Raw genomic sequence first — 19,754 nt, forward strand, 5'->3', positions numbered from 1 at the left:
CCGCTCTGCTGCTGAGCTCAGCACCGGCCACCACTGCTGCTTAACGAAACAAGAACCATCGCTGTTACGTCTTCTTTAATATCGGGTCCTTTCCAGTTTCAGGGGCACCCAGCTCTCGGTCTCTCTGCCGTGGCACGTTAGAGAAAGCTCTACTGAGAGGCTGGAGTCACTGAAGCTAAATTTCACACTGGCTGTGTCTAACGGTGTCACGAAGCAGAGAGCTGTCAGACGTAAATAATCAGTCATGGGTGTAAAGGCAATTGTATTTTCTATCACAACGGCTGACCTTCTTGTGCTGCTGGCATCTGACCTTGAAGTTCGGGTAGTGCTGCTCACTGTCCTTTTAGGGCTGTTCCTAAGAGGAACAGGATTCAGGTGGCTCTTTCTGAACCTCTCCTACCTGAGAGAGAGGTAGAAATGTAATCGTGCCCTAAAAACGATGCGCAATAGGAGGGAAGATTCAAAGAAAGGCGCAGTGCAAACAGCCTTCCACTGCTGGCTGGTGTGATTTGCAGGGGAAGAGGCCCCACGAGATGTGGGAGGAACATGTTCAGGTCCAAAGTTGCTGATATAAATATTTGACACATCACTACTGAGTTCCCATTAATGCTGCTGGGAAAGCTGCCCTGCGGGAGGCTGAAGCCTGCGAGCCTATGTGTACTCGTACTGTGTGATGTGTCTGCTGCGCAAATCTGTGCCCCACAGTTATTACCTTACTGCTTTGCAGCTGTTTTCAGTAGTTATCCATTCAAAGTTCTGTAGGGGCTGCTGATACGCTACAAAAACTGTGGCCTTTTTAAAGGCCTAGTTAAACAACAGAAAAAAAGTTCTACAAATGAGAGTTATTTGAGAATAAGAAATAAGCATGAACTCCAGCAAGTTAAATGTAAAGTTGTGATATAGCAAGCCCACAAAGATTTTGAGGACCAACTTTCTAAGAGCATAAGAACTAATAATAAAACCTTTTTTCGAATACACTGAAAGAGGAGAGTCTCTAAGGCATAAAAATAAGATGATTCTTTGCATTGGAAGAGTTTGGGAAGTTCTTATCCTGGAGCTTTTTCTTATGGGAGGTAAGCCCCAGGAAGTCTTTCAAATTTAGTGTCAACAGAAGGTACTTTAGAAGAAATTCATAAAATGAACTGTGACAAATATAAGGACCAGATAATATTCTCCCAGGTATTTCAAAGGAGCTTAGAAAAGAAATTGCCAAACAACCAGCTTTGATGTATAGCTTATCACTTATAGTGGCCTTAGCACAGGAAGAATAGGTGTGGCAAGTGTCAGATCCTTTTTTTTTTTTTTTTCTCAAAAGAGAATCCAGAGGGATCTGCATAAAAAGTCATTCTAGCCCCTATGTGAAGGAAACTGTTCATGACCACAACATGAATGAATAAGAGATAAAGAATAAGCATATGATATAATGGGGAAGAGTCAACGTGACTTGGCTTTTGCTTTTTCTTTTAGAAAAAAATCATGCTTTCTTAGTCCGTTAGATTTTTTTTGAAATTCAGAAGCAAGTAAGTATCCTTGATATACTATGTTCATTTCCATAGAACACTTTTGATGAGTTTCTTTCCCAATGCTATTAACTGGAAGTTGTCATGGGACAAGACAGAAGGTTCTTTCATAAATTAATGACTGATTAGAGATAAGAAAAGGAGGTAGGAACAAATGACTTGTTTTCAAAATAGTGGGAGGGGTGTGTTAGGAGGATCTGTGCTGGTCACTGTATTAGCAGATGATCTGGAAAAGAGGGTGTTCTGTTCTGAACAAAAGAACAGACAGATAGAAACTCAGTCCAGGAGGACAGGTCCCTCTGCTACTGATTGCTGGAAGGTAGAAAGATGTACTAATAGAAGAATTACCTCACAGATAGGTGCCCAATGCTCTTTCCCTACACATCTACTGCTGATTACTGCTGGAAATCAGAGAATGAACCAGACAGGCTCTTCATCTGCTTGAGTGCGCCGGGTCTTCAGTGAGCAAACTGGATTTTAGTGTGTTCAAGGCCCATCTATTTTTGCTTTTGGTAAATGAGTTTACTAAGAAGGAGAATTTAAGAAATGAGAATTTTAAAATGCATAATAGAAATTGCTTCTGGAAAGCAGCCTCTACATTAACAGGAAAATACTTAGTTCCAAAGTTGATTCTAAAAATTAAGACCGTTCAGTTTGGAAATGGAAATTTACTGTGTGATGTTATCAACATAACCACAGCATCCCCAAACTTGATTAGTCACTGAAGGCTTCGTGAAAGACTTCAGAGAAAAAGCAACATCAGTGCCTTGAGCCATGGTTTCTGAAAAGCAGCTGTGATCGAATACCTGCAGAAGTGGAGGAGAACTTGAAGGTCCTGATCTCTTCTGAACTTTAGGAAGATGCTTCTGCTTTCTGTGCTCAGAGCACAGGGAGGTCTCTGGCACACTCCTGATGGAAGGATTACAAATTCTTCTGTCTCCGTAGCCTTTATCACTGACATAGGCATTAAACAAGAAATCACTGCAATCTCCATACAAGTCCATGCAATCTTCATACACGGGCAAGCTGTTAGTGTTTCTAACTTGACTACTTGACTACTCAATTACTTGAAAGAAAAGGTCTTTCTTCACTAAAAATGAAAATTAATAGAGAGTAGAAACTAGATGATTTAGAAAATTATTAGATTTGGGAGAATACAGCAAAACTTGCATATGCAGTAGATTGTAACAAATTTTGCTGCACTTCAGTACAAACATCCTTATGTTTGCTATTGCTTCATTTCATTTTCATTACTAAACTATTGATAACTTGAATGGCCAACAATTCTGCTAATATCTCCAAAGGAGAAATAAGTAGATGTATCAAGGTAAGATGTGCTGCAAAGAGCAGACTTAAAAAAATGTGGTACAAATAATTTATCTTACTATTATACAAGTTTACTCCTGATGTTCTCTTTACATGAGAGTAAAGTATTATAGAAGTTTACTCCTGATGTTGTCTTTGCATGAGTTCTATTTATTTATTTCCTCTTTTTCTGTAACTCAAAGTGCCTTAGATTAGCAACCATGCATGTTTATAAAGGTTGTTAATCATTCTTCCGTCCTAGTGTGGATCATTTTTCAATTTTCTTTGCATTTGCTCATCAATTTCCCCTCGATTATAGGTACTTAACGAGGACAACAGGTACATGTCATTGCCTTTAGATTCTGAAAAGGTGTCTAAGTACACTTCATATAATCTAAGCAGCATGAATACTATCTTTTTAATTATCATCATTGGAACACAAAAACACTTTCCGAAAGGCTCTGTTTATTTTAATGAGCCCTAGAGCAGTCAACAAATATGTGCTGAAAATAGATACAAGCGGTGATCAAAGTATGCTAGCCTACTTCTATTGCAGAAAAGATTTTATGTCTTTAGAGCACTAAAATATCGGCCCTTGAATATGTTAAGGACAGAGGGGAGCTGCTCATTAGACATTTGGTGTATTTAATTTTCTTTCCAAGTGTAAATATATGTGCCTCTAGAATATATCAAAAAAAGTAACGTTTGTGGGTTGTGAACAGTAATGAAAGGGAGATTTACAGTGAACTGAGGCAAATATAAGCAACACACTCATGAGGCGTAAGCTTGAATAGACGTATTGGATAATTAACTACTGTTGATATTATCTCTGTAAGTTTATACCCATGCTTCTTCCAAGTCATTCGTGCTTGTACTGCAGTTCTCTAGTGAAAGTCAAGAGGCCTCTTTAGAGAGCGGCTTCATTACATGTTACAGGAAGAAGATACAATCTAAGCCAGAATTTTAAAATTGTATTCGAATTAGCATCCATAGAGAAAACCACAGATGAGAACTCCTATTACCCAACGAGTATCATCTTTATAGAAAGCGGCATGTGGGTATTGATTCTGGCGGCTCGCTGGTGCTGTGAGCTGCACGGGAGAATTCTTCCCTTGGCAGGAGCCGGGGAAGTGCCGGCAAACGGCACGCGGTGCTGCAGCCAGGGGAGGGCGAGTGGGCTGTGCGTAGGGGCACTTTCTCTTCCCTTAAGAACGAGACTAATTAGAAGGTTATTGATGAAGTAGTTTCAAGTGCGCCATTAGTTTCCAGGAGGTTAACGATCATAACAGATTTGGACTGAACACTTTCTGAGCCCTGTTATTAAGTAAGCTTTAAGTGTTCTTAAGTGAGCCCTCATTTTCAATTTTTCCTGTTTACTAATGACTAGTATTCTCTTTTATTTAACTACGGTCACAGGTGAGATGATGCATGATCCTTACATCCATTCTTTATTTCTTCTTCCTAAAATTTTTATCTATAAATGTATAAAATACGATAACTTTTTCTTTGTTCTTTTTTTCTGGGGAATTTAGTGAGTTTTTTTCCTTTAGACAATAAAGATTAAAGTTCCTTGTAAAAACAGGTATTTCCACAGGTTTCCTAGTCCCTTAGGACACAGTATTCCTTGTTCCCTCGCAAACCATCTCACAGTTCTCCTCATGTTGCCTCACTGAGGTTGGGAAATTCTGACTTCTCTCTTTTCACGAGCAGCGAAGAGCCTCTTGTCAGGTGAAGCAGAGACTGAGCCAAGAATTGAACCAGAGGCTGCTGAGTCCTCTGCATTAAGACCATTGCTTCTCTTTATCTGTTAGTGTATTTATTCACTCCTCCTTGGAAAGTTAAGCTTTGTATGCATGCATAGCAGGAAACAGCTACTGTGCCTTGCACAGTTTATTTTTTCTATCCTTACACAATTTATGTTTTCTATCCTCTTTGTCCGGAACGCAGGGGCATTTCAAGCAGTGGAGTACGTCTGGTTTACTTCAAATATATCACTCTGAATTTACGCTGATCTTGAAGCTCTGACAGCAGTCTTTACCTGCACAGGACTGACCGGAGCAGTAAGGGGAGTAAGAGGAAAGTTCAGCAAAGAGTCACTGCCCAAGGGTCCCGACACAGGGGCTAGGGAAGCCAAAGCCTACCTGGAGATGGATCTGGCGAGGGATGTGAAGGGCAACCAGAAACCTTTCCGCAAGCGTAGTGGCAGCAGCAGAAAGTCTAGGGAAAATGTGGTCCCACTGCGGAACGGTGGCAGGGACCTGGTGACAAATGACATGGAAAAGGCCGAGGTACTCAGTGCCTTCATTGCCTCGGTCCTTACTGGTAAGACTGGCTTTCAGGAATCCCAGGCCTTTGAGACCAGAGGGGAGTCTGGAGCAAGGCTTACCCTCAGTGGAGGAGGAGAAGGTTAGGGAATATTTGAACAGAGTGGGCAGACACAGTGTGGGCTCTGACGGGGCACACCTACGAGTGCTGAAGGAGCTGGCTGATGTCCTTGTGAGGCCACTCTTGATTATCTTTTGAAAGGTTGTGGTCACTGGGGGAGGTTCCTGAGAACTAGAAGAAAGCAAATGTCACTCCTACCTTCAAGAAGGAGGATCCAGGGGACTACAAGCTGGTCAGCCTCGCATCAGTCCCTGCGTACATGGTGGAGTAAATCCTGGAAACAGTTTCCTTGACCAGCCTTCTATGATGAGATGACTAGCTCGGTGGATGAGGGGAGAGCCGTGAATACGATTCATCTTGACTTTAGCAAGATTTTCAGCACTGTCTCCCCTAACATTCACAAATACAAGGTGCTGAGAATGGGCTAGACAAGCGGATAGCCAGGTGGACTGAAAACTGGTTGAACTGCTGGGCTTAAAGGGCTCTGATCGGAACTGCTGGGCTCTAAAGTCTTGTGATCAGTGGCACAAAGTCCGTCTGGAGGACAATCTAGCCTGGCTGTCCCACCTTGCCATCTCTAAGATGCATGGGCACAGGGCATCAGTGCTGTCCTGGGACAGCTTGAACTCAGCTGTCCACAGACCTCCAGTGCTCTCACGGCATGTGAGCCGTGAGCGTCTGTCTCAGAACGATGCTGCGGTCCTACGACGTTGCTCCAGAAGTCGGTAGGTTGTAGGAAGGTAGGCAAGGCAGATTCTGCAAGTCCAGGTCCTACATGTGGCAGATAGGTTTGTGTGGGGTCTGCACTAAGGCAACCCAGTTTTCTTTCTGTGTGCTGTTGGTGAGTAATGGCCTTGAGCACAGGCTCTGAGCCTGCACTAGCAATAAAGTGTACAGAGAGAGAGGCTTTCTGCCCATATCCCTCTTCTGGGGCTGTGTGGAGGAAGGAAGCATGAAAAGCTGCACTACAGGCTAAATTTATGGGGAAGTGTTAGCTTAAAGTATCTTCCCAGTGCCCGTATCCATTCCTTAAGATGTGAAATTCTCTGAAGTCTGGCTGACTTACTCCTCCAGATCAGTCCTTTGCTTGCTTGAACTCCAGTGGCATATAAATAATCCCATTAACATTTATTGCTTCTACAGCCTACTATGAGCTCTCTGAGTTTTGTCATTAATTCTTTTAGGTACAATATGCCAAGCAAGCAAGAAACGGTCTTCACAAGGGAATTGCCTAAACTGAGGCATTCTGAACAGCACAAAATAAGAAACTGTCAGGTGATCCATCTCCTGTTATAATTTAAAGGAGATTCTAGGCCTAGGACATTGTTACCCTTGTTCCCTCCAAGGATGATCTGGTTGATGCTTGCCTGAGGGACACATTGCATACAGAGGGATTCCCTGTGTTGCCAAGTCTGAATCTGTTCCTTGTAGTGTTGCAATAGTAGACAAGCACTCTCCCTCATTTAGTGCTACTAATCTCTGGAGAACAGGACACCTTTGCTTTACTAGCTGCCCAAGAATCACTTTCAAAACTAGATAATTTTTTTTCTTAAAAAAGAAAAAAACTCCTATTGTAGGTAATACATTCCAGTTTCCTGAGTTTTTCTTAAAAGTGTATTACATTCTAGTGGCCTCTGACTCTGCTTTGGCCTGAAAATACTTCCTAAGCTTCCTTTAGTGCAATCAAACTACAAAGGTGTTTCACACAGCTGCCCAGAAGCAGAAATCACTCCTTCAACAAGCTCTATGCTCGGGCATGTCTTACCTAAAATGGATCCTGCCTTGGAGTAAAATAATTATCAACCTGTTGTATGGATTCAGGATTGGAGCTTCTTCCCGTTCATTCACACGCCTTGTTCAGTGAAAACTTTATCTCATGGCTTAACTCACATCTGACTGTTTCAGCAACGTGTTGTGAAGACACCTTTAGATTATATTTCTTAGATGGATGAGCCTGAGTGAAGGTTTGCACCTAGTTTACTGTAAATAACATATATTACCTCTACCTGGCACACAGACAAGTGCAAATTCGCTACACAAGTCTATACATGGACAAAATAATTGCAGCTCTTTACGAGATCTTGATAGCATCTTGGTGTGGTGACAACGCACAGGACGGTGTGATCCCTAAACGTGATTTGTGGGGTGACTGTGCTGCCTTCAGTATGGGCTCGTTTGTTCTTTTTGGCCACAGTTCCTCTCGTCTGCTGTTGTGGGGAGAGGATCAGTCAGGGTGAGTGGACCTTAATGATTCCTTTATTAAATGGTCTCTTTGGCATGTCCAAAACCCTTTCCTGAGGTTCAGTATTTGGAATGAACCAGGCAATGTAGTTCGGACTAGATTTCCAGCTCTTAATTTAGTGTACTAGCAAGCAATTTCCATCAGGTTGCGTGAGCGTACCATTGCTGTGAGATGTTTAAAAACATACAGGGTAAATACTCTTCCGTGTGCGCTGGGAGGCAAAGAGAGTTAGATCAGGAAAACTTTGTCCTTGACATTGGTACAATTGTGTTTTGTAGTACTGGAAAAGCAAATGATAACATGCTTGAAACAACAAAACAGCATCTGGAGAAGTAAGAGAAAAAGCACTTAGAAAATAAGTTTGAAAAACACACTTTTTGTAAACTGATTGCAAATAGGCAGTCAAGGCAGCCAAGGAGGAGCAGCAGAAAAAAGCAGATGGGCAGGCCATGAGGACATGCCACTTAGCACGTCATTCGACATGAAATAAACTCAGCATATTGTCTTTAAAGACTTTGTAAGGAAAGGACAAAAATTTTGCCTGACGATTTAGCTCAGATATAAAGAAATCCATGTCCTATACATTAACAAAAAACTGAATAAGGTTAGAATCAAGTGAATGTGGTTTTTGTTTTGATGTGAGTGGCCAGGTGATTTCTTGAAGAGAGACCCATAAGCTGCAGCAGAGGTTCCTGGGAAAGGAAGAGAATCACCTGAGGAAACTGGTTCTTCCTTGACAAGGTGATGTCCATGTGGGGCAATCTTCAAAGTAGGTGCAAGCCCCTGCTTCATAGACGGGAATTCCTGACATGAGACAGCAAATTCCACATTTGGGCCTGGAAGGTTGACACTTCACCAGCATAGAAAAACTTTGACCATAGACATCTGCTTTATTTAGCAGTTCTTTGGGTTGTTAACCTGTTACCATGTTCAGCCCCACTGTCTTCAGAATTGTGGCACTGAAAGGTCATCCAGGAACTAGAAATAGACCTGTGACTTTGAATTTGAGGAACAGTTTTGGTTCCTATGTGCAACTTCAGTAGATGATCACTCACTAGAGTGTCTCCATTGACAGGGTTTTGGTGACCAGTTAGTCTACCAGAAGGAGCCAGGTAATGCCTGTAGCTAGACTGACTCTACAGCCTTAATAGTCTACAGCTCTCCGTTACCAAAGTGCCTAAGAATGTTTGTTTACCTTTGATTTTCAGACACTATATAGAATTAGGCTTACATTTTAGCACTTTCACATGCCTTTTGCTGCACTGAAGCCTCACTAAGCTAACACCTTCTGAGTCCTTGTTGCATCTTACCTGTATATTGTCTGTTGATCTGTCAACACATCTGAGGGCAATCCAGTAGTTTTCTTCACAGGAAACACGAGGCATTTTTTCACAGGAGCACGTGCACTTACACACACAGACATGTGTGTAGCCACGGAATGAAATGAAGTTCTTGCAGTGGAGCGTCTTGTTGCCATTGTGGTCCTGAAGGAGGGAGGATCTCTGCTTCTCCAAAGATCCTCTACTGCATTCTGAAACTACCACCTGAGGGAAAGCTCCTTTAGCAAAAATCTTCTGAAACTAAACAAAAAAGGTCATAAAATCCAAACCCTTGGGCCTTGTGATCTTTATTCAGCTGCAGTGAGCTAGGAACCTCACTACCACTGTTTCTGCTTTTGCAGGATTCCCAGCAGGAGAACTGCAAAAGCCTTTCTTTTGGGGAGCAGAGTATCCTAGGTAAGTACTGCACCAGGGAACCCCGTGCACCTGGGAGTGAGGAATGACAGGGAAAGGTATTGGAAAGACATATAGACAAAGATGAGGGCATGGAGAAGAAGTCTACGCTGCTGAAGATGACCAACAGGTAGTGCAGAGGAATACTGTGTTGTCCTTCTGTAGGGAAACCTTGGCCCTTGGGTTGTGTGTTCTCTGCTGCGTCCTGCTTTTACTATTGAAAAAACAGACTTTGAAAAGTGCTGCTTTGTGCAATAACTTTTCTTACCCCTGGGAGCTGTATGTGTTGCTTTCATCTTAAACTGATGACTGATCTCTCACAGGAATTGCTAATTAAGTGCACCTGAGTGGAAGAGTTTCAATGCTGTAGCATGCAGATGCAGCAGTGTGCACATGGCAGGTATTAAAAGGAATTGTAAATCAGGTAGCTAACACTTCCTGAACAGAAGTGAATACCCTGAGAAGCCATTTATTATCAGTTTATTGTTCACTTTCTGCTAATATCTAAGATTAACAGTGGGCCTTTGCCTGTGCCTGTTGAGGTGCTTGAGAGTATCTCCATATGCATAAATGATTGCCTGAGCAGGCCCATGTGCTGCTGTAGCTGAGGAAGAGTAATTATAGGTCACATAAAAATCACTGCTTTTGTGCAATTCAATATCTTTCTATTTTAGGGCAGGGTAAGACCGTGAAAAGTTTCTGACAGCAGTTTCTGAAAGTTATTTTGCAGTTATATAAAGCCAGTTACTGGTGAAAGTATCCTTAATAAATCTTTGTTTAAAAAAAAAAAATCAAACTTTTTGAATATTTTGGGTTTGCCATCTTCCAATCTGGATATGTCCTTGTAACAGGAAATTTGGCAATATATGTAGAGAGACACATTCAATTTAGGAACAAATAAATTTGCATTCAAAGAGAATTCTTATGAGCCAAGTGACTTTCTAAGTGGTAATTGGGGATAGAAGAAAGTCCTTTCTTGTTAAGGTGAACTTATTTTCTGCTGTGGTTATTGCAGACCTGTTTCCAGCTTTGCTTTCTGAAGAGATTTCTCTGTACCCTGACCTTCTGCCATAGCGATAAAATTGTGGTTCTTTCAAAGAATTATACTTTGCTCATTTCTCTTCTTTAAAGGTTACCTTAGCTTAAATTGGTTTTGCTTGAGTACGTATCAAAATGAAATTTAGTAAACAAATGTAGCTGGTTTATATCAGACAACAGATTGCTTTTGTCCTTGAAATATTCTGGATCTGTCTTCTGTCTGCTTAAAAGAAACAGTACATGGCACTGGAACAGAAAAATCATCAAAAAGTCATCAGCACTTGCTGGAAAACTGATTTAGCAAATATTTAACTTTTAGTGGCGTTTTAGTGTCCAGTTCCAGCATAACCACTATAGAACAGTTGCATCTATTTGCCTAAAGGGAAGCTAAATTATTGCTTCACATCTCAGTGCGAGAAGTAAAATACCATTCAAATGGCACCATTCATTGTTATGAGTCTTCAGTGCCAGATATGTTGAAATAGAGACTTCAGACTACCTGAGTTGGTGGCTTCCTTATAGTCCTCTGAGCCTCCCCAGTCCCAGAATGTTCCCCTTTAATCTGGTACCCGTTGGGCTGCACCTAATGCCCTCCATCTCCATCCAGCTGTGCCCCAGAAGTGAAGAGCTGGGAGCATTTCTGGCAAAATTGTTGTTGAGCTGGACAAAATGCTGAGGGGGGTTTACAGAAGCAAAGGCCAAAATTCACCCCAAACTTCATCCCCTCTTTTGGAGCTGGGGAAGGCCCTAGGAGTGCCCAGGTACCATGTCCCTGCCATTCATGGTGATCACGACCCTTAGAGGAAAAATAAGATGTATTTAGTAATAGGGCTTATTGGTTCCTCTTGATCTCTTTACATGTTTTGTGCCATTCTTTTTATACTTCTCCAGCTGTAAAAAAAATCCTGTATAACCCCTTTACTTCAGATGTGGAAAACAAGTCTAATATAGTACATTTAGTATGGGTAATTATCACTGTGTGCTACACAAGATTACAAATTTGTCACACCAAAGGATGATATTTCCATTGCTGAAATGTATAATTTTAACCAGTGTTTTTTAGTGAAGGTTTGCAATAGTACTTGGGGGGAAAAAACAGTAGGGAAGATTTTATCATATGCAAATTACCTTTCAGGAAAGAAAAAAACAAAGTGAAGAATTGTCATGGGAGCAGGGGGAATTAAATGATATAATACTTTTTGGGCATAACTGAGATGAGCAATTAGTGTGCTATGGATCATTAGGTCCAGTAATAACATGTTACTTCAAACCTCTGCCTTTCTCCTATTTCAATACAGTGTGTTAGAAATACTATAAGCTACTTTGAAGTATGGCATCTCAATAACTGAAATAATTAAAATCACAAAGAACAATTTAATGAATGAAAGATGCATTTAGTAGATCACCCCCCCCCCCCGATATCCACTGCATTTGATATAAAAAGCCCTGAACCTTTTCCTCTTTCATCCCTATTTCTCCCAGATGCATTTTGTTTATTTGGATATAATGAGGAAAATACAATTAGTTGTCAATCAGGAATATGAAATATTTCTTTCTAATCTGTTTCTCCAGTGCATTAGATCTGACTGTAGGTCATGTCCTATGCCTGGGCAAGTGCAAGGCAATTGTATGACCTCTTTTTTTAAACAGAAGGGAGATCTGTTTAATGCTTTTCAAACGAGAGTCAGTCATTTGCAAGTCTGTTTGTTGCACGCCAGTGAAGAATGATTGAAGCTGGCATTACGGAAGCCCACTGCAACCTTTGATCTATCCTTTTTTCATGACGCCGCTAAGAGAATAATTTCACCTATAACTTTGTCCCGTTTGCAGTTAGAATATACACAACGCAGTCAGCTGAAGGAGACATTCTGGAGCTCCTGTGCTAATAAGGGATTTGGTTAGAAGAGTGAACCATCACAATGCTTTCTAAAGTTTTATATGAAAGGTTGCTTTTAAACAAGTAGGAGTTTAACATTCAGACTTCCAACAACTTTAAGTCAAAATTGTGCAGGTATGATTTTTAGACCCATTCTTCCCCAGTTTAAATAAATAATGATCTTTCTTGAGGTCTTCAGTCCTTTAATGTTCATGAGTGTGGAGACTTTCTAAGGAAACTGCTTCTTTGTGTTGCAGGTCATTAAGCTACGGTGCCATAGGAGTAATTGTTGGCCATGAGTTTACTCATGGATTTGATAGCAATGGTGAGTATGCTTCTATAGGTTGATAACTTTTCTTTTTTTAACAGAGTTGACAGATTAGAAAGCTGACTTGTATACGCTTTAGCTTTTCTATTGGTTTGGGTTTTAACAATGCTGAATTGCATTTTTTAATTTATTTACATGCAATCTTGCTTGTCTGAACCAGAATTTGTTTGGTAAGGGATGCCACAAGTTTGACGCTTTCTATTTTTTGAATGGAAACTAAATCAGCAACAGACTTAGAAAGTCCTGGCAGGGAGGGAGTGGGAAGGGCAAAGGGATAACTTCTGATTGACAAAAATGACTTCCAAGAAAACTTTTCATTTCAGTTTTGACTTTTTTCAAAAGACAATTACTTACAAATACTAAAATACAACACTGGAACAGAAGTGGAACAGAAAACTTACTGCAAAATATCAAAAAAAAAGAAATGGTCTGAGAATGTCAAACCAACTGTCCTGAAAAACTGGGTGGAGTTGGGCATTACCACCATCTCACTTGGCCATCTCAGTAAAGTGCTTTTTAAAATCAGGCTTCTGAGAGAGAAAGGCGGTGAGGGGGAAGACAGTGAGAAACATGAAACTCCTCCTCCAGGGAGCAATTCTGAGTATCTGACTGACCTCCCGCTCTGACTTACTGTCTAGAGAAACCTCTTTCCACTGAAAATACAGAATGTTGAAGGAAAAGCAAGCTTCTGGCTCACTGCCTGACTGAAGTTAGGTTGCTTATGTTGCGTTACTTTGAATACCTTTTAAAAAATAAAAGGAAAACCTTGTATTCTGTTGGCACCGCTCTGCAACATTTTGTGTCAGCAAACACTCCGGAATGGAGAAGCTTTCCTTCACAAACTCCCATCTCATTTTTAGGAGAGTATCTAATCTCCATCATGTCTCCAGGCAGTCAGAGAGGAGCCTAAGATTTCATTCCTGAAGCAGACCACTACCTCTTGCCCAGGCTCTTACCTTCCAAATATAGAAATCAGTACCTCTCCAGGGAATTTGTCATCTTGAACAAGACAACACACAGGGAAAATATAAAGAAATAAAAAGATGAAAGAAAGCATCTGCAGTACTTGGTATTGTGTCTCCTGGTTGCTCCCTAGGTCTCTTTCCTGCAGTCATAATGAAGAATCAAATCACAGAGCAAGGCTGCATCCCCACGGGCAGCTAAACCTGCTCTCAAAAAAAGCCCGAACGCGTCTTGTGTCTGACTGGCTGGAGACGTGGTGGAGATTAGATGCTCTCCTACAGATGAGGTGGAGCAGGGACCTGAGGCTGAATCTTCCACCAGCCATTGCTGTAACCGTCAGCCTGGGGAATGGGATGAGTGTATTCTCCTTGCTTCCATGAATAGGGTTCAAATGTTCTGGTTTTGCTCCAAGGTGAAAAATGGAAACTTCAGAAGTTTCCATGAAATGGATTTTTTTTTTTCTTTCTGGTCAAGCGTATAATTAATTAATAATAAATTAGTTACCACCATGTCTGCAGAATCAAAGACATATGGGCTGAGGATGAAAAATACTCACAATTATTCTTACAAGAAATCTCATATGCCTCTTGCACTACGTAATTATAAAATGTACTATAGAACTCATTAGTCATTACTATTTTTTTCTGAAAATGGAAATTATGACAATAAATAGAATGCCAGCTTTTCACCACTGACTTGAGCGGGGTCAAGATTTCGCTCACTGATCTTATCCATTTTATACACACACTTGTATGAGCACATTCACCTCTCATTTCTGTGCAGGTGATAGATTCCAAAACTGAGAAAGTGTGGGGTTTTCTCCTACATAAATATTTGTTTTCTTTCTTTTTTAAGGTCGGAAATATGACAAAAATGGAAATTTAGACCCTTGGTGGACAACTGACTCTGAAGAAAAATTTAAAGAGAAAACAAAATGCATGATTAATCAATACAGCAATTACTACTGGAAGAGAGCTGGCTTACATGTATGTAAATCACCAGTGATTGAAAGCAGTGGTGCATTAGGAGTTTGGGGTTTTTTTTTTAGAGTTGTCTTTTTATAAATCCCAACATATTGGGATATTAGGCTACCAACTTCATTTCTCACAACAAATCATTTTTTGAAGTGAATAATTGTGATAAAAATTGTCTGTCAGATTTGATTAGTCCAGTCAAATACCACTACCCACACCTTGGTGATGGGGTTAAACTACTTCTCCTCATCACATCATTTTGGAATCAGGGGAAGAGGATGAAGCCACACAGCAGGGCTGGTCTAATTACTGTGAGCATGTTAAATGTCTTCTGAAGATGAGGTCCGTAATGAAAACTGAGCAGTCACTCTTTTTAAAAAGAAGACTATAATAGCATGTTTTATGGATTCCTTTAGCAATTCCGCCTGTTATTTATTACAGCTATAAAATGGATGCATAAACCCTACTTTATTTCAGATTCAACTCTTGCTATTTCTTCCATGTGTGCACGCAGACCCAATTTGTATCTCAAATGAAGGGAGTATGATAGCAGTAGCTCATGGAAAAGGATTGAGAAAGAAAGTGCAAGGGAATGGTTTCTGTTTCGTTGTTTATCAGAGCTATGAGCTTCCCTGAAAACGTGCACATTATGTAAGTGTCCAAAATGAAGGATAAATAGGATAAATCCCAGACCTTCAGAAATCAATAGCTAAAATTCCGGTAACGTTGGCTGGGACATGCTTTTAATCTTAATTTTCAGGATAAAATACATACCCCAGCCCCTACTCAATTCTAGCACCTCTACTTACATTTTAGAATCAGAAATGCAATTATGTCTTTGTCTTTTAAGAACAGAGAGGTCACATTGAATGCTTAGAAATAATTTTAACACTTTCCCCAGGCTGTTTGTATTTGTCTCAGAGATAAAAAAGCCATATTGTGGGCCAGTCTGAAGTCCAACAACTCAGACTTGAAGTCCTTCATCTAGGCTATTTTACAAATAAAAATTCTCAGGCTCATTCCTGAATATCTGTAGGACAAAAACTGTCAATACAAAAATAACTCTTAAAGAAGGTCATTAAAACCTTCCCCAAGGATGTGGCTGTGCCCTTCCCATGCTCCTGCCATTGTCTCGGCCATCCCTTTTATCTTCTGTGGTGTCTCTTGACGTGGGGTAGAGCTGAAATTTTCCCTCTGGTGTAACTACTGCCTTTGAAGTCTGTGGATGGGCTTACTAGAGAGATCCTGGTGCTCACAGCCTTGTCATCCACAAGGCTTTTTCCTCCGATTTCTGTGGGATAACTTAAAGCACTTTTTAGATGATAGAAGAAGAATCTTCGTATTTTCTGCCATATTTTATAGCCTATGTATGAAGAGCTATGCATGCAAAGAGCTTTATTTTGCCTCTCATTTACATCAATATTCTGCAGGTTTTTACCCTGTATGAATATTTTTTGTGGATCGAGAAGCCTATTTACTCTTCTTCTTTCTCGTCTGGTTTACAATAAAAATATCTCCAGAAAAGAAGTGTAATGAAAGAAAAAGTGGATAGAGAAGTAGCTTCAAAGTGTGGTAATCAGATAAAGTCATCTGATCAAATAAAGGGCTTATTGTGGTCCCTGAGCGCCGTCACGAACTGTCTGCACAGAGTAGTCTCAGATCCCTGACCAGAGCTGCCCGCGATCAGTGGAAAGACTTCTTCCACTTATTAAAATGACCTATGGCCCAAGTGCCCTGCTAGGTTACTCTCATCTTATGCTCTAAATCAGTCTACTTCGCCAGCCCACTGCAATAAAAATGTATGAGTAGGTAGACCAGAAAAACCAGGCAGCCGGTGTGTGTGTATGTTCCCTGGCGTCCCAGCACCTTTTCTCCTAAAAACCTCTCTCCCACCTCTGTCTCCAGCCTCCAGAGGGGAGGGAGGGCTGGAAGGAAAGGGGTGCACCTTCCTCTGCTGCTCCCGTTTCTCCTTTTTTACACCCTCGGGTGTAACACTGGACCCAAGGCATCAAGCAAGATGCCCCGAGTCCAGTCGGGTGCTCGTCTGCACTGAGTAGTGGGGCTGTCTACAGGTACCTGGGTGTCCCCAAGGTCCTTTTACCTCTTCTCCCCCATTTCCCCCTCTTTTACCATCCTGAAAAGAAGGTGAAGTGACGCACTCATCCCTGCGGCACGGGAGAGCCCATCGCTGGAGGATCCGCAGGTCAGCATTGACCTTCAGGGCTCTGCTCAAAACTGTCCTCGATTACCTTGCTTATTCGAGGCGTAGAAAGCAAAACCGCTTAATTACAAATACAGTTTGGGAACACTAAGACCTTAGCAGGCTGGGCGATCAGCGATAATGCTGCACTTGCAGAAATGAGGATTTCTTCACAATGATATTGCACTTGGTAATACCAGGAGACTGGCTTTTTCACAAAGTTTAGATAGCGCTGCTTCTCGCAATATGTTCTTGTTGCTCTTGCTCTTGGAATCGATACTGGGGAAAAGCAACGTGAATCTCCTTTGCAGGTATTTTTAGAGCACTGAATATACTATCAATTTCAATTCTGTCTCTGACAGTTGTTTCTAATTACGCTGGTTTATGTTATCACTTAAAAGTTATTTTTGCATCCCACGAGTATATTAAGAGTTATGTACAGAAACAAATGTAACCTTTTAGATAAAAGTTTAAGAAAGAGGCTACTGGATCTCACATGTAACCAGATAAAAACAGTCTTCAGGGGAAAATTATTGAGGCTTAGATCAAAGATCAGGGACTGGATTCTTGAGTGCATTTTATCTACTATATTTTGTGCTACAGAGATCTAGGACAAGAGCCAGGATAACTTATCACGGAGAATTGTTTACTGAAAGTTTTCACATTGAAAAACAGTTTTCTTAACCAGAGATATGATGCTTGAAATTGGCTGAGGTCATTGTCACCTTGCTTTGTTTTTTCCACTGTTTCTTGAAGTTGATCAAGAAGGAAGTTCAGAAATGGATCAAATGACTGATGTTCTTTCATTCTGCCAGGTGAAAGGCAAGAGGACTTTGGCAGAAAACATTGCAGATAATGGAGGTTTGCGAGAGGCTTTCAGGGTAAGTAGATGAAAAATATCTGAAATGTAGTATTATTTTAAAAAAAAAAAAAAAAAGAAAAGAAATAGCTGTGATCAGGCTCCGTGTTGCTGAAAGGCACTTAGTATCTCTTTCTTATCAGGCATACAGGAGATGGATTACAGAAAAGAGGGGAGGAGAAGAAGAGCCTTTACTGCCAGGCCTTGATTTCACACACAACCAGCTTTTCTTTCTGAGTTATGCCCACGTGAGTAGTACAAATGTGTTTCAAGCCCACATCTGTTAACCTGCACAACGTGCGGTGCAGAGATGAGACTGCTTTGTTTCAACAATCTACACCAGCCAAACCCAGACTTTTCAGGGTATAAGCAGAGACTTCTTCTCCCAGGACTATTAATTTTTTTTCTGTTTTCCTCTTTGTCCTCATCTATCCATGGTGCCAGAACTGCTGAAATTATTCTTGGTTCTGCAGTGTTGTCACAGCAGCTTACTTTCCTCTTGCTGCTTCCCTCCACTACAAGGGTCTTCTTGCATGTATTGATTCCTTAGCTTCTTTCCATTTTAGCTTCCCAGGTTTCTGGTCCTTGCAATACGCAGCAGTTTCTGACTGCTTCCACCACAGATTCCTGTTGCAAAGGTACCGCCACAATTTGTTACCAAGCGTGTTCAAGGAAACCAGGCAGCAGTGAAGAAAATCTTTGTTTATTTTTTCCTATCTTTCTTTGCTGTACACTAAATAAGCTGTAGCAAAACTTTGTTAGGGGATGTGAGTTTTTTAGAAAAACATGTAGAAAGAGGGAGAGAATCAGAAATTATTTATTTGGTTAAAAGAGTTGGGACAAACTCCCTATATGAGAAGTAGAAGTTGGGCTATAAAACTTTGCCCACCAGTTGAAGGAATGAATCATCTAAAACTGAAGAAACAGGATCCAATGCAACCAACCCTGGCTGAAAATCATTTCTCTACTGAGAATCGGTGTAGCAGCGTATGGGTCAATGGCCATTTCAGTTTGACAGTATTGACCAAGGAAAAGACTCCACTTTGGTCATTTATGCTGAGTTTCACGCTGTGCCAGTTTTTCTCCCAGAAAGCTTTGAAGCCCTAGGGAAGATCTGGGGGTCTTACAGGACCGCTGCAGGAATGGTGTGTCCAGTGGACCCTCTGAGGGGAGGCACAGGCACAGTGAGAGCAGTGTATGCCAGGTACCCCTGAGTTCAGCCTGTTTCCACAGAGCTCAAGACACTCAACAGACTCATTCAAACTGCCAGGGCTGTCTTCAGCCAGACAAACTTGCACTGAAGTCCACATGTCCTATGGGCAGTCTGGCTTAAAGGATTTTGTCAATAGGAAACATTCAACACAGGAGTTTAGGCAAGGTAGAGGCTGCTTAAATGAGATTTTTCATGCAATGGATGCAGCATAAGAGGGATTATTCAGCTGTGCAAATATTTTTCTCTACCCTGTTTTGTGGTCAGTTACAATTGGGTTGAGTATCATATTAGGAATAGTGAATTGGGGACCACTGATGGAAACTTGAAAATTGTGTCATTTCAAAAGAAATAATCATTCCAATGTGGAAAAAATATGTCAGGTAATATAGCTGCAATTCTACAGATGATAAGTATCATTATGTGTACCTTTTATACACATTACATAGCTTTGAAACCAAGAAGTATGCTTGGTAATTATTAAGGCATGAGATGCTGCAGCACAAGCTGAAAAGCAAGCTACCATTGTAGAGAACTTCAAAAAAAGACCTAGTAAAGTGGTTATGATTAGATGATGGGAACAAGTGGGTGGACAGTAACAGTGGGTGGAGACTGGATCCATTAAGGCATTTGAAAAACAAGAGAATATACCAAGAAAAACCTGCAAGTTAGCAAAGGTGAAACAAAATAGGAGTTTGCTGCGTCTTTCCATTTTGTGAATTCTGTAAGTAATAGGCTTCCTAAGAACAGTGACATTACATGCTGCTTTACTTATGAAGTCATCCCAGATAACGTGCTTTTTATCTTTTATTAGGTAAGATGCAACTCCTTTAGACCAGAATCTGCGAGAGAGCAAATATATGTTGGAGCTCACAGCCCTCCTCAGTTCAGGTAGTGCAAATAATGTATTTACTCAGTATACATCAATCACTGCAGCACACAAGTGCAGAAATTTAGCATGTTAAGAGGGGTTTAAGAGCAAACAGAAAATTGGACTGTGCTCTTGGCTTGGATTGAAATTGAACTGTTTTTATTAGCTTACCTTTCGCTATTACAAATGCTCTTCTGTAAAAACGAGGGGTTTGCCTCTACCTTCAAAAGCGGTTGAACCAGAACACACT

General features: G+C 41.0%; 1 protein-coding gene across 2 annotated transcripts in view; it reads left to right on the forward strand.

Annotated features, from left to right (window-relative positions):
• The window catches only part of PHEX (phosphate regulating endopeptidase X-linked), a 100,881-nt gene that overhangs the window by 73,576 nt on the left and 7,551 nt on the right, over positions 1-19,754 (forward strand). For both annotated transcript variants that reach the window (XM_075033453.1, XM_075033454.1), the window contains exons 16-21: positions 9,134-9,188; positions 12,357-12,424; positions 14,246-14,376; positions 17,380-17,445; positions 17,567-17,671; positions 19,448-19,524. In XM_075033453.1, the coding sequence (XP_074889554.1) occupies positions 9,134-9,188; positions 12,357-12,424; positions 14,246-14,376; positions 17,380-17,445; positions 17,567-17,671; positions 19,448-19,524 (502 nt within the window). The remainder of the gene's footprint in view (positions 1-9,133; positions 9,189-12,356; positions 12,425-14,245; positions 14,377-17,379; positions 17,446-17,566; positions 17,672-19,447; positions 19,525-19,754) is intronic.

Source organism: Buteo buteo, chromosome 8 (assembly GCF_964188355.1).
Source record: "Buteo buteo chromosome 8, bButBut1.hap1.1, whole genome shotgun sequence".
NCBI classification, from domain to species: Eukaryota; Metazoa; Chordata; class Aves; order Accipitriformes; family Accipitridae; genus Buteo; species Buteo buteo.